Below are 15,442 nucleotides of genomic sequence, written 5' to 3'. Positions count from 1 at the left end.
AAGTGCCTTGAAACACGCAGCATTATTCAATGTGTTGACGTCATTTCCCCTGAAACGGCTCCAGCTGTCAGCAGCTCCTCCCCTTTTTTAAAACAGCCAATAGCGTTACGTTAATGTCACAGTTTGACTAGAGCCTTTCTGTTTGGTAAATCCATAGTTTCCTCCTAATCTCTAACTGTTTCTCATCTTAATCTCCTCCATATCGCTTGAAATACAGCATTCTGTGCAGAATTTAAACGGGTCTGATATGTTTTGTTGTCTGCGCCGACTCGCGCATATGATCCGCTCTGCGCTCTCGTGTCTCTAGTCTAGACCAGAGCCGTTAGTGTGTGTGTGTGTGTGTGTGCTGAGGCGGTGCAAATTAAACTAACGTGAAACCAGACTTCACTCGCCTCAACTGAAAGCATATACACTGTCTGAATCGTTCCCTATCCCCTAGTGCAATTCACCATGTAGAAAATAGTAAATGTGTGAATAGCTGACCAATTTCAGCCACAGCTTCAGCGTCTATTTATAGTGTAGGGGGCGGGGCTTCAGATTCTAGAGAGCATTTGATTGGACAAGATGTGATGAGAAGCTGAAGTCCACGGTGATAAAAATCTGTGATCCATTTTAACGGAAGTGTGAGACTGTAAGTTTTGAATGCTTATTTCTCCTAAATGCCCATTTTTGTCATTGTTTTGGAACACACCAGCTTATTCATAACCTTAAGGCTAACATAGTTATACTAAAAGCTAAAAAACTTCCATTTTGATTTCAGGGGGCCTTTAATAAATCTGATAAAACTAAATACTCTTCAGAGATATGAAGGATGCAATACTACTCTGTATGTAGCCTACTCAAGATTAACATGAGACTGGCAGAAACTGTGTGTATAACCCTTTAAATATATAAAAAAGCACAATACTTTCATTAAAGACGTATAAAGCAGCACAATATATGCAATTAAACAACTGTTTTGAACATTGATAATGTTCTCGAGCATCAAATCATCATATTAGAATGAGGATCATGTGACACTGAAGACTGGAGTAATGATTCTGGAAATTCAGCTTTGATCATAGGAATATTCAAATAGAAAACAGTTATGTTAAATTGTAATAATATTTCACAATATTGCTGATTTTACCATATTTCTGATCTAATAAATGCAGCCTTGGCGAGCAGAAGAGACTTCTTACCGATCTCTTTTGAACAGCGTGTATCTTAAGCACTGCTAACACTGGGTCCTTTTTAAAATATTTTATGGGATTATTAACAGGATTGGACAGTGGACTACAGGAAACACTTTAGAGAAGAGGGATTCAGGGATCAAGAAACCCTCAAACTCGTCAGTTGCACACAAGCGCCACAGTGCAATGGAAACCCACATTACTTTCCAGGCTCATCTGCGACATCCCTGCATCCTTGAGCAAGAGCAAGACACTTTACTCCAGGACACTTCAGGGCAGAACTGTCCCAGCTATAAATGCATTTTTAATTGCCCAGTATGAAGCGACTAAATGGCAACTAATTATAAAATGTTGAATTTTTAAAATTCTATTCATTATTGATAGCCACTATTAATATTCAGACCTAACATACGCATGAGAGAAAATCCAACAGCGATGAAAGTATCGTGGACAGTTCTCTTGTAGTCCAGCATGCCGAGAGCTCATTGTTACACCTGGGGCCAATTTAACCAGAGCGAGCCGTGCTTTTCCACACACTGTCACACGCTGTCAAAGACCTTACAATCATCATCTGAAAGACGATTTTTATCCAAAGGAATATACAGCACATTGTCTGCAGGGACAGAGCAGGCCAGGAAAAAGCTGAAGGTAAGTTTTTTGCTCAAAAGAATCTCAGGAACACTTCAGATCGAAGGTTTGTCATGTTCGGCTCTCCAGGGAGTTGAATTCGACGATTAAGGCTACGTCTACATTAATCTAGTTACAATTGTAAATGGCATTTTCATTTCTAAATGCTCTCAGTCCACACCAATTTCCTTTTACACACTGAAACTTCGGAAAATGCCTAGATCATCTTATACTGTGCATTCGTAAAACATAATAAAAGCTCACTGAGATTATCCCGAGAGACCAGATATAATACAGTTCTCATCCCATTCTTCCGGCACGATCATTTTATCAGCAAAATATCTCACCACTTACTGGTCTCGACATTCCATGTGTGATCTAAAATGCAATTGCTCTCATTTAAGTATTTTTGTCTTGTTTTCCAGTACAAATTTTGTTCACACATTAGATTAGGGTCCAATTCTCCCTATTAACTCTGACTTTTGCCACAATAAAACGAATTACTGCTTATTAATAGTTAGTAAGGTAGTTGTCAAGTTTAAGTATTGGGTAGGATTAAGGGATGCAGAATGTGCTCATGCAGAATAAGGCATTAATATGTGCTTTATAAGTACTAATAAACAGACAATATCCTAGTAATATGCATGCTTACCTTGGACCCTGAACTAAAGTTTTACCCATATTTTTAAACACTCTTTACTTATTAAATAATCTGGAAAATAATCTCCAAATTATTGCATAATACTCATGTTTAATGGGTTATTTATTTTTTTTGTTGCGACAAAGTATGTTTACGAGCTGTTTAATTCATAAAATTTAAAGGTGTCATGAACTGGCTTTTTAACATTTTTTATACTGTTGTCTGATGTCAACTTATGATGTTTGCATGGTTTTTACATTCAAAAACATCATAATGAATAAGTAATAGTCTATTTTCTGCCTTGGTTTTGAGGCTCTCTGAAAAACGGTCGGTTTTGATGGGCGTGCCGCACTGAAGACTTGGAAGTAAACGCCCAAGGCTAGGATTGGACAAGATTTGCATATTTAATGAGTTTACGCTCCCCTGTCAATACACGTGAGGAATTGTTTTGAAAGCGTCTGGAGAAACGCTCACAGGGCTCGAAAAATATCTTTATCAAACAAACACAATTATTTATCTCTCATCCACCCGCGATTGATTGGAATGTTATTTCTGTATCATTTAATCCGATCATCAGTGAATATAACCGCAAACTGTACACACACACACACACACACACACGAGAAAGAAATGTTATTTCACTATACTGCCCTACAAAGGCTAAGTGCAGTAACTACGCAAACACTGAAACTGAGAAAAATGGCTTTAAAGTTTTTACACCAGCCAGTCAAACATGTTGTGGGTAGATTAGTGGTAATGCATTCATGTATTGCCTTCTTAGGAAGAAATTTTTTATAGATAAAAACCATGACCACCGATGTGATCTTTGACCCCCAAAATGCAGATCCTGCACTCTGCCTTTGGATGACCTTAAACAACTAAAACACTATTGCAAAGGCAAAGTGCAGTATCTACAAACTAAATGTGTTCATACAACTTTTTTTCATGCTTCTTAATACATGTTTATAGTAATAATACACTTTATATAATACAGAATTTTCATTTTCGGTTGAACTATCCTTTTAATATGGCCATACATAATTTCCTAGAATTAGAGGTTAGAGAGTAAGTTAACTTACGTATTTCTTCTCCCTTTAGCCTAACTTCTAAGCTATTCTCAAACATGTACATTTCCTATTTATGCTATCTACACCCTTAAAGCTATAATTAATAATTCAAATATAATTATTATGTATTCTTAGCTAGCCTATCTGTGAAAACCAAAAAACTGATTGGCACTTTTTTTTTGTATATTAAGTAGCCTACGAAATTAGTGCGTGAAAATAGAGTACTTTCAGTACATTATGCAAGTGTACTTTTTCACCTAGTGTGCTTGCTGTCGGCCCGGCTGCGCTCGTCCGGTTGTCACCTGTTGACTGGCGCCGCTAAATTCGAGAGTAACTTTGTCTAACAAGATAACTTTACCAGACCCAGCTAACTTTTGAAGGAGTAACCCCTGTCAATACAATTGGATTAGCTGCCTGAAACAGAGAGATGTCCGAATCAACAAACACCAACGAGATTAAATCGGATTATCATTACGTTGTCAGAGGATATTGCCTTTAATAGAGCAGCACAGGTAAGTCAAAATTTGCTGGCGGCTGGCTAGTTAATGTTAACTGATTATAAAGCTGTCAGTTGCCTTACTATGAGTTATTATTTTGCTATCTTCCTTACAATCCCCCTTGTGATAAGGCTGAAACCGCAGTATCTGCTGTGTCAAAAACGGGGAAACAAAGCTAGAACGCAGTAACATCACTTACTGCGGTTTGCCTTGGTATTGGCTTGGATTTTGTAGTTACTGCAATTTTGACACGCTCGTTTCTCTAAAACTGGACAAAATTGAACCAGCAAACTTTGTCACAAGACAGAACAGATGTCACAAAGCCCATTTCAAGTCTTAACTCAATTTTGACCAAATGTGTAGTTACTGCGCTTTGCCTTTGGACGGCAGTTTAGCCCGCTGGCAGGCCGGTGATACGTTTTGGTAGCCCGTCTGAAAAACACATAGCCCCGGGACGTTGGCCTTTGCAAGCTGGCGTTACAAGTCCGAGTCGGATCACGAATGAACCAATAACACCTTCTCCAGCCTGTGACCGCGTGCTAAGGTATGTAATCAAAAGATATCAAACGATCTGTAACAATGCAATACTAACTCATATAAAAAAACATGTTTTACTCACACAAGTGTATTGCACCGTTCCTGTCGGATCCAATATAGAAGGCACAGCATTGTGTTTTAATCTCGACCTCTATCTTGTTTACAATCGATTCTGCGGTGAAATGAAGCGAACAAACGCAATGTCTTACACACGTGAACTGGAACTGGCATGTTTATTGCTCGGTAGCGACCCGTTTAGCTCCACGAGTCAGTGGGCGGGCTTGAGGCGGTGCTTCTGCATTCTATGACGTCAGTGGTCGACATATTCTGAGATCTCTCGTTTTCTGCGCCTGGTGTCTATAAAAGCTTTTCTTTGACTAACAAGGAAGTTTTCAGCTCTGAAACTTACAGGATATTCTTATATCATGATGAACTTTTATATACCAAAGGCTCAAGGGAAAGTTGATTTCTCAATTCATCACCCCTTTAATATATTTTGTTTTTTAAATGGATTAAAACAAAATGTATTAAAACAATACATTAAATAATCCCATGATGGGAACCCCTAAAAGGTTCTATATGTGAAGGTTCTAAAACGTTTTTTGTCTCATGATAAGTCATTCCAAAAATGATGGCAACGGATGTTAGTAGGTTAAATGCAGACTTCACAATGCACGATTTTAGCCCCAATTTTGACACAACGACAGGTTTTACGAAATCGCTGACAAATGCCCAAAATCATAGGCAAATCGGTGCTCGTTCACGTGAGTGACAATCACGCAGTGTGAATGATCAAAGACGTGATCCGAGAGAATCGATTCAAATTCCTGCTGTATGAAATGTGTTCTGACTGAAAATTACATCTGCGATGACCTACAGCCAAGGAGAGAGCAAGATACAGGGCGGCGGGAAGTTCGGGGAGGAGTTATAGACCAGAAAATGAGTATTATATAGAGATATATTTACAATGATATAAAACAGAAACAAAGCACAAACATTTGCTTGACCAGCCGCAACAACAGCACACTGCAGAACACAATCCTTGCTCTCCGCGTCTCCCCAACCATTTCCTCCTCCATCATTTTTTTTATTTTTCTACTTTTCGCTGCAAATCAGCGCATAGACAATTTGGATCACAAGCGTGATCGTTTTGTATCCTTGTCACTTCTCGCGTGTGTTTGGTTGTGAAACGTTTTTTTTTGCGGACGAGAGTTGTCGGCGATTCTTCCTATTGTAAAGTCATGCAGTGTGAAACGAAACCCCCTGTTGCAGATCCATCGTGCTGTGTGAACTCGGCATAAGTATAGTGCAGGCACTGCACAAGCCATTATTTTTAATCAAAGGAGATGTAGGCATGTTTTCCAAGCATTAGTGGCAAGGAAAAACCCTTCTACTTGGGAGCGGCCATGTATGAGGTGTTTCTCCCTCCTATCTGCTTCGAGGTCCTGACAAATTGTGGCATTTCTTTGTTGTTTAGAATCCAGAATTACTCCTGTAATTCTTTTGTCTTTTATAAGTTTAATGAAGAACTCGGTCTCATCTTCTATCCAAACATACCCTGCCTTCTTTAAAGAATGATTGACTTTTACGTACGCCAGGTAACCTGCAAATGCAGAAAAAAAAATGAGTTTTCAAATATATCCGGATTAGTGTAGACGTAGCCTAAGGCTGCACAGATTGACCAAACCAGGCCCAGGATGCTCTGGAGCATTCTTTAACACCCGTCATTTCTCTCTCCCTGAGCCTGTGAAAGGTCTATCTCAGGTCTGGAGGAGTTCCAGCAATGCCAAAGATTTGAGATACAGAGTTGCTCTCACTTCTCACATCTTGAAGACCTGCAGAAGTCCCCAATGACTCCGGTGTCATAGGCTGCATTTACAATGGAGGTGAGTCAGTGCACTGGAACTTTGTGGAGGAGTTTGTCTCGAAGGTGGATTTCCAGGAAATGCATGGAGTCTATAAATAAATAATTTGCCATATAGTTTCCACAATAAATGTTCCAACAGAGCTGCTGGCTTATCGCAGAATGCACTAGCTGTCAGAACGCATCGGGCACGCTTTAATGCTAAATGTTACTCCCCGTGAGGAATGATGGAGCAGCATTTCACCATTCACAGGCCAGCTAATGTATTCATATATTTCATTCATTCAGTGCCATTTTGTGTCATGAATTGTTTAGTTTTATCGCACTGTGCACATATTTTGGGATGTTTTGCATCTAATTTTTTCTTTGAGGATCTTTAAACCACACAAACATACATGCAGAAACACAGATTAACACACATGTACATACATCTGGAGAGGGAGAGACATCTTACCTTAAAACTCCAGTAATGTGGTTGCTAAGAGAAAGGGACAAAGAAGGAAAAGATCATGAGTTATACTGCATCTGTAAAAAATATATGATCAATAAGTTATGACAACAAATGTTTGCTTTAACTCATCAAAATAACTTTTTTTATAAGTTATATAAGATTCAAAAAAATGTTTAGTCAGATTAATGTAATTTTAGTTGAAATGACTTAAATATTCAAGTTGGTTGTACTTAAACATGTTAGGCAGCAACTTGCATTCATTTAAAGGGGTCATGAACTGGCTTTTTTAAAAAATTATACTGATGTCTGAGGCCAAATTGTGACATTTGCATGGTTTTTACATTCAAAAACATCATAATGAATAAGTAATAGGCTATTTTCTGCCCTGGTTTTGATGGAATGCTTGGTTTTTATGGACGTGCCGCACTGAAGACTTGGAAGTAAACGGCCACGGCTAGGATTGGATAAGATTTGCATATTTATTTAATGAGCTTCAGCAAATTTGCAAATGTTTTGAAAGCGTGTGGGGAAACGGCAACCGGAATGAATCGCCCACATGGGTCGCAAAATGTCTTTATCAAACAAACACAATGATTCATCTCTCATCCACCCGCGATTGATTGGAATGTTATTTTTTTATTACTTTTTTTATCACGCGCATGCGCGAGGGTGAACAACGTACATCAAGAAAGGAATGTTATTTCACTATTTAAGGTAGCCCGGGCTTACGTTTTGGTAGCCCGTCTAGAAAACACAGCCCCCGGACCTTAGGCTTTGCGAGCCCTGGCCCATACATGACCGAGTCTGATCCTGAATCGCAATGAACCAACAACACCACAAATAAAGGATTCTCCAGCCTGTGACAGCGTGCTAAGGTATGTTCAGTTAGACACGTACACATAATCAATACGATCTGTAACAATGCAATACTATCACATATAAAAAACATTTTTACTCACATTAGTGTGTTGCTTCATTCATTCATGTAATCTCATCCTGTCTGCAAATCCAGTCTCTTGTTTACAAACGAATCCGTGGTTAAATGAAGGAACAAACATGCAATGTCTTCCCCACGTGAGCTGGATATTCATTAAAAATAAAGTTCAACCATGCATTCATAATATTGGAATTTGAATGAAGCTTATGCGGTGTGTTTATTGCTTAGAAGTTCGATGCGGTTTATCTCTATGTAGGCCTATATCATGTCAGTCACGAGTTGGTGGGCGGGGCTACAGAATCAGACGTTGTTCTTCTTCTGTTGAGGCGGTGTTTCACCACACGATGGCGTCAAGGTGTGGCACATTCTGAGATTGATGTTTGCTGTGCCTGGTGTCAATAAAAGCTTTTCTTTGACTAACAAGGACGTTTTCAGCACTGAAACTTAAAGGATATTCTTATATTACCATGACCTTTTATATATCAAAGGCTCAAGGGAAAGTTGATTTCTCAATTCATCACCCCTTTAAAAACAAACACACTAGCATTCAAAGGTCTGGAGTAAAGAATGCATTCAATTGAACAAAAGTAAAGTAATTTATAGTGTTACAAAAGATTTATGTAAAAACCTGGAAAACCATACCACAGTTTCCACAAAAGTGTTAAGCAGCAGAAATGTCTTCAACATTGATAATAATTTGAATATTAGAATGATTTCTGAAGGATCACGTGACACTGAAAACTGGAGTAACGATGCTGAAAATTTAGCTTTGATCACAGGAATACATTTTAAAATATTTTAAAATAAAAAAGAATACATCTTAAATTGTAATAATATTTCACAATAATTTCGTTTTTACAGTATTTTGATCAAATAAATGCAGCCTTGGTGAGCATAAGAGACTTTCAAAAACATTACCGACCCCAAACTTTTACTCATACTTTGATTGACAGCTATTTATAGAATTGGATCTGTATCAATATTGAGATAACCAATGGAGACCTCACCACTGGTGCCTAGAATGAATTTTTAAACATATTCACACTCATTTTAAACATATTCATTCTGAAGAAAATTGATTTTCGGGCTTCCAAAGCACCATAACATCACATTTACTGATCTTGAAACCAATCTTGTGACCTTTAGAGATAACCAAGCAAATATTAATATCTGATATATGTCTAAAACCAATCATCTTTCAACCAACCATCACACACACAGGATTGTGGGATATCATTGGCAATGATAGGAAACGCACATCTGTGCTTCTTAGTAGATGGGTAGATGGGATGTTATGCAACCCCTGGATCTGGACACGTCTTGATACCTACGGCGTCATTTTTTTCAGGTTTCGGACACAGCCCATATAAAACATAAAAAGTGCTTCTTTGACATCTCATCCTGGTGGCATCTCAAACATAGTAAAGTGCCTACGAAACATTTTTGCCCAGACGCGTTCAATAGTTCGATTTAAATGTCCTAAAATGCTGTCTAGGTAGGTGGCTCACTACGTTCTGAGATACTATTAAGCTAATCGCTAAGACCAGCAGAAGTGTGTGCATCAGAGCATAACGCAAATGCTAGCACACACTTTTTAATACACTAATTCACACGTCAGAACACACACATACATCAACGGAAGGGTTTTAGTTACAGTAACTGTAGCTCAGAAATGAGATGAGGACCCACTCTGACCGGCATGACAAGAAAACCCACCTTCCTCTCATGCCATTCCTTTCACATCCCCCTCTCTGCCTCTCATTGTTTATGTCTTTCTTAGGTTTGCAAACATACCCACACAGACATCATTCTCTCGTGTTTCTCCGACACACACACACACACACACACACACACACTCAGACACTCAGACACTGCGGCAGGCCACACCTGCTTCTATACTTGCATGTCATACAACCACCTACACCGTTGCTATGACGACACAGACCTCTACAACATCACTACAATTTAGCATACATTAAATTCAATGCGAAATCAAAATCCACCCTAATGACTTCCATAAAACACATTCCTGATGTTATCATGCACATCTCATCTGTGCAAGCTATTCTACACGAAGAAAACTTCAAAAAGACCTCAAACTAAGATTTAATAATAAGAATAATAACCAATAATTATTATTATTATTAAATAAAAATGAATGTAAAGCATAAAATAAAATTATCTTGGAACTGATTTGGCTCGCTATAGTTAATAATGAGATAAAATAAAGTAAGATAAAAAATGTAATTAAATAATTCAATTAAATAATAAAACAAAACAAAATAATAGAACAAAACAAATACATAAAAAAAAATTGGAAATACAGCAAGATACGGAAGTAAAATTTATCACATTATTCTAGAAGGAAAAAAATGTAAAAAAACTCATAATAATAATAATAATAATAATTCATATATATTATTATTGTTGTGGTTATTAATAGTGCTGTCAAATAGTGGTTATTAATAGTGCATAAAGCTTAATGTTTGTGTATATATGTGTGCGTGCGCGTGTGTGTGTGTGTGAGAGAGAGAGTATATATATATATATATATATATATATATATATATGTGTGTATATATATATATATATATATATATATATATATATATATATATATATACACACAAACACACATATATTATATATTTACAAACTTTTATATTAGATGGGATTAATCGCTTTGACAGCACTAGTTATTATTATTATTACTATTGTTATTATTAATTATTGTTGTTCTCTTTGTTATTATTATCATCATGGTAACACTTTACAATAAGGTTCATTAGTTAACCACTTTAGTTAACATGAGCTAATAATAAACTGCACTTATAAAGCATTTATTTATCTTTGTTAATGTTAATTTCAACATTTACTAATGCATTATTAAAATCTTGTTAACATTAGTTAATGCACTGTGAACTAACATGAACAAACCATAAACAGCTGGATTTTTATGAACTAACGTTTACAAAGATGAACTAATGCTGAACAGAGGTGTTGTTCATGGTTAACTAATGCATTAACTAATGTTAACTAATACAACCTTATTGTAAAGTGTTACCATTATCATTCTTATTAAATGAAATCGAAATATTTATGTAAAACTAATAAATAAAATGACATCTTAGTTCAACTTGGAACTGATTGCAATTGTTCAAATACATTGTTTTTCTCTTGAATATTCGGTTTCATTATGAAGTACACTCTAAAAAAAAAAAAGGTTCTATATTGCACCAAAAATGGTTCTTGGCTCGTAATCAATGGGGAACCTTTTTTAGTGCTATATAGCACCAATTTTGGTGCTTCAGTGGTTCTTCAGCGGTTCTTCAGAGGTTCTTCAGCGGTTCTTCACCGGTTCTTCACCGGTTCTTTGACTAAGGTGCTATATAGCACCTCTGAAGAACCGCTGAAGAACCACTGAAGCACCAAAATTGGTGCTATATAGCACTAAAAAAGGTTCCCCTATGATTACGAGCCTTTTTTTTTAGAGTGTATGTCAAAATACAGAAGTAAAACGGTATGCGAATGCTCATGCTTTCATATCTGAGGTCCTACCATAATACATGTTCACACACACACACGCACTCACACTATTGGCACCTGATTACATCCTCAATCAAACATCAGGCTGTCAGTCTCTTTCTTCCGTTCACTGTGGATTCCTCCTGTCCTCATAGACTGATGAGCGAATGCATGCGCTCTATTGTCTGTCGACTCTCTCCTGCTAGTTCTTGGCTTTCGCCATCTATGGACTGTAAACTTAGTTCGCCTCACTCTACAAAGCCAACAATGAAATCATAATTGACCCTATTTACATGAATACACACTTCTAGTGCATGATTCAGTGCATGCTATTCCAAAGAAAACAGTTTGTCATCATAATCGCCTGTGCAACAAGTTTCCCTTTTGGCTGATTGTTAAATGTTATTTAACTAACAAATAGCCTAATAACTATTGAGTCATTGTACTGTTGCAATGCATGATATTTGCCAATATTAATTCAATGCCTGTTAACATTATATGTAACAAAGGTTATTGCAATACAATCAAATAACAGTAGATTTTAAGAAGCATTACCATTGGGACACTTGAAGATGCTCGGGAGGGTGAGCTTGACCTTCAGCCTCCACGTCCCGGTTAAAAAGCCTCCTCAAAAAGTGTGCGCCGGTGGAGTTTCAGGAGGGGATCAGACTCCCACAATCCACTGCAAACTCACATTCTGATACGCAATCCTCACATTACAAGAGCCAATCGACTCCTGAACGATAAAACCGAGTCCTGCCCTGCATTATCTCTCGGTTCACGCGCAAATACGTCACGTTATGGAAGTAAAAAGCGAAAGGCGTTTCACGTTGACTCTGTCCTTCAGCGGTTTTCCTCCCTCTGTGTCTCAGTACCCACTCCTGCTATCTGCCAGCTAGCTATGTGATATCATTGATTTCCCTACATGGGCTCGGTTACCATGGTAACGGTAGACTCCCTTCTCTCTCTTTCTCATTCCAGTGGTGTTTGGAGACGGTGGATGCAGCCAGACTGGCAAATATACAGAGCAAATACAAGGAAGGATGGATAGATTCCAAGGAGGAAAAAGAAAGAGGGAATAGATCATGACACACACACAGAGAGAGAGAGAGAGAGAGAGAGAGAGAGAGAGAGAGAGATGGCTAAAGGAAAAGAGGAAATGACAATATGGATTTACAACTGCAAACATAAGCAAATATATATTTTTTTGTAATGATAATTTCAGTGCTTGAGCATTCAAAAGTTCCGCATTCATGATGTTAGGCTGTTGTTTGTCGTTGCCAGGGTGTTGCTATGCGGTTTCTACGGTATTTTAGAATGTAAATGTTAACTTAAACGAAAGGTTCAGTAACATTTTGTGGGTAAAAAGGTCAATTGTCTATTGTTAATAGTGCAATGTACTGTAAAAAAAACACTGCTCACATAGAAGTAACTTCTAAAAAGCTTCTATTGGTCAGCACAGCGCAGTAAAGTCACGTGACCAATCTGAAAATGAGCTAAATCTGCCAGTGGAACTTATTCCATTATATAAATATTGCCAAAAGTTTTGGGATGTCTGCATTCCGTAGGGTTTAATATGGAGACCCTTTGCAGCTCTAACAGCTTCAACTCTTCTGGGAAGGCTTTCCACAGGTTTAGGAGTGTGTTTATGGGAATTTTTGAGCATTCTTCTAGAAGCACATTTGTGAGGTCAGGCACTGATGTTGGACGAGAAGGCCTGGCTCTCAGTCTCTGCTCTAATTCATCCCAAAGGTGTTCTATCGGGTTGAGGTCAGGACTCTGTGCAGGCCAGTCAAGTTCCTCCACACCAAACTCGCTCATCCATGTCTTTATGGCCCGACGCTTTGTGCACTGGAGAGCAGTCATGTTGGAACAGGAAGGGACCATCCCCAAACTGTTCCCACAAAGTTGGGAGCATGAAATTGTCCAAAATGTCTTGGTATGCTGAAGCATTAAGAGTTCCTTTCACTGGAACTAAGGGGCCAAGCCCAACACCTGAAAAACAACCCCACACTATAATCCCCCCTCCACCAAACTTTACACTTTGCACAATATAGTCAGGCAAGTACCGTTCTCCTGGCAACCGCCAAACCCAGACTCGTCCATCGGATTGCCAGATAGAGAAGCGTGATTGGTCACTCCAGAGAACACGTCTCCACTGCTCTAGAGTCCAGTGGCGGCGTGCTTTACCCCACTGCATCCCACGCTTTGCATTGCACTTGGTGATGTAAGGCTTGGATGAGCTGCTCGGCCATGGAAACTCATTCCATGAAGCTCTACACACTGTTCTTGAGCTCATCTGAAGGCCACATGAAGTTTGGAGGTCTGTAGCGATTGACTCTGCAGAAAGTTGGCGACTTCTGCACACTGTGACCCTCAGCATGTGCTGACCCTGCTCTGTGATACGTGTTCTACCACTTGCTATTGTTCCCAATTGCTTCCACTTTGTTATAATAACTCTAACAGTTGACTGTGGAATATTTAGTAGTGAAAAAAAATCACGAATGGACTTATGCACAGGTAGCAACCTATCCCGGTACCACGCTTGAGTTCACTGAACTCCTGAGAGCGACCCATTCCTTCACAAATGTTTGTAGAAGCGTCTGCATGCCGAGGTGCTTGATTTATACACCTGTGGTGTTTTCAATTTTCAAGTTGGTTATGAGAATTCGCTGCGCTGACCAACAGAAAGCTGTTTGTTTTGAAAGTGACTTCTGTGTGAGCAGTACTTCATTTACATTTACATTTACATTTATGCATTTAGCAGACGCTTTTATCCAAAGCGACTTACAACTTGGGGGGACAATAAGCGATTGGTCGTGGAGAGTCGAGTAAGCGCAACAAGTGCCTGAAATACTTGGTCCGTGTAAATTTCTCAGTGTAGCACAGGCTAGAGTAGGGCGGGAAAGAGGAGGAAAAGAGGAAAGGAACGTTTTTTTTTTTTTTTTTTTTTAGGAGGTTAAGTGCTCACGGAAGAGATGAGTTTTTAGTTGACTTTTGAATGTTGTCAATGAATCCGCGTTTCGGATGGCGGTGGGAAGATCGTTCCACCAGCTGGGAACGTTGAATGAAAATGTTCTGGAAAGGGATTTTTTGCCTCTCTGTGAAGGTACCACAAGCCTTCGCTCCTTGGTTGAACGAAGGCTTCTGGTGGGGGTGTGGCGACGTAGAATCGAGTCAAAGTATGCAGGAGCTGACTTCACACATTGCAACGCTATTGACAATAAACAATGGACGTTCTTTGCCCACAAAAGTTGCTGAAATTCACTTAGAGACCATACCTTTAGTTTTAGTTAGCATTAACAACACTGCCACATTGTTCCAATCCCAGAATGAGCAATAACAGTAGTGATGGTTGACTTATCAAGAACCACTTCACTACTAAAAAAGAAAAAAGAAAAGAATGACTGCAAAGAGGAGGAGGATGTTGAAAGAGATGATTAGAGGTAGGAGGAAGTCTGACAGACAGAAGAGAAGAGAGAAACAGAAAAAAACTGGACAAAAACCACACGACAAGCTGAAAAACACTCATCAAAGGCCTTTTCAATGTTTAAACATCATGACGATAGAATATAAAACATTCTTAGAGCATTCATTCTGAGCAAGTGGAGGGGAATTGTGTCAAACCAGGCCCGATTCACAGGTACGATCACAAAGGAGCACTGTATAGGCCACACACTCACACACTTTCACACTCTCACATACATGTTACCTGCTGTCTCGCGCAGTTAGTGCTGACCAGCGTGGCGGCGTGCTGCGGAGGGTATTTGTTTCGCTGATGCTCCATGTCGCCGCTCTTGTGGAGCTTAGCAAAGGCCTCCATGTCTGGGTTGGAGAGGCGACGCGTGTTACTGCCCAGAGTGTGATAGCGGCGCTGATATTCTGCATCTTCCCCACGCAACATCACAAGCACTTTATCTGCACAGTTTTTCTTCTAGTTCTCCCTCTCTCCTTCTCCTTCACAAAACTGTAGGGTGAAAAAAGTAAAAGTAAAAGGTTAAGAGCTGGTATCTGGTATGTTGGATGGAGTCGATATATATACAACAAATGGTTTGCTAGATTAGGATTAGAGCTTTTTAAAGGGGTCAACTGGCTTTTTAAAATTTTTATACTGTTGTCTGAGGT

General features: G+C 38.8%; 1 protein-coding gene across 1 annotated transcript in view; it reads right to left on the bottom strand.

The window, feature by feature from the left end:
- The window catches only part of srcin1b (SRC kinase signaling inhibitor 1b), a gene marked incomplete at both ends in the record, with an annotated part of 59,106 nt that extends 43,885 nt beyond the window's left edge, over nt 1-15,221 (bottom strand). Inside the window, 2 exon segments of the mRNA XM_079805677.1 lie at nt 6,835-6,882; nt 15,030-15,221. Coding sequence (XP_079661803.1) covers nt 6,835-6,882; nt 15,030-15,221 — 240 coding nt within the window.
- Between the last annotated feature and the right edge of the window lie 221 nt (nt 15,222-15,442).

The sequence above is a fragment of the Gobio gobio genome, assembly GCF_949357685.1.
Source record: "Gobio gobio genome assembly, chromosome: 23".
Taxonomy (NCBI): Eukaryota; Metazoa; Chordata; class Actinopteri; order Cypriniformes; family Gobionidae; genus Gobio; species Gobio gobio.
This window is presented reverse-complemented; position numbering and strand designations above follow the sequence as displayed.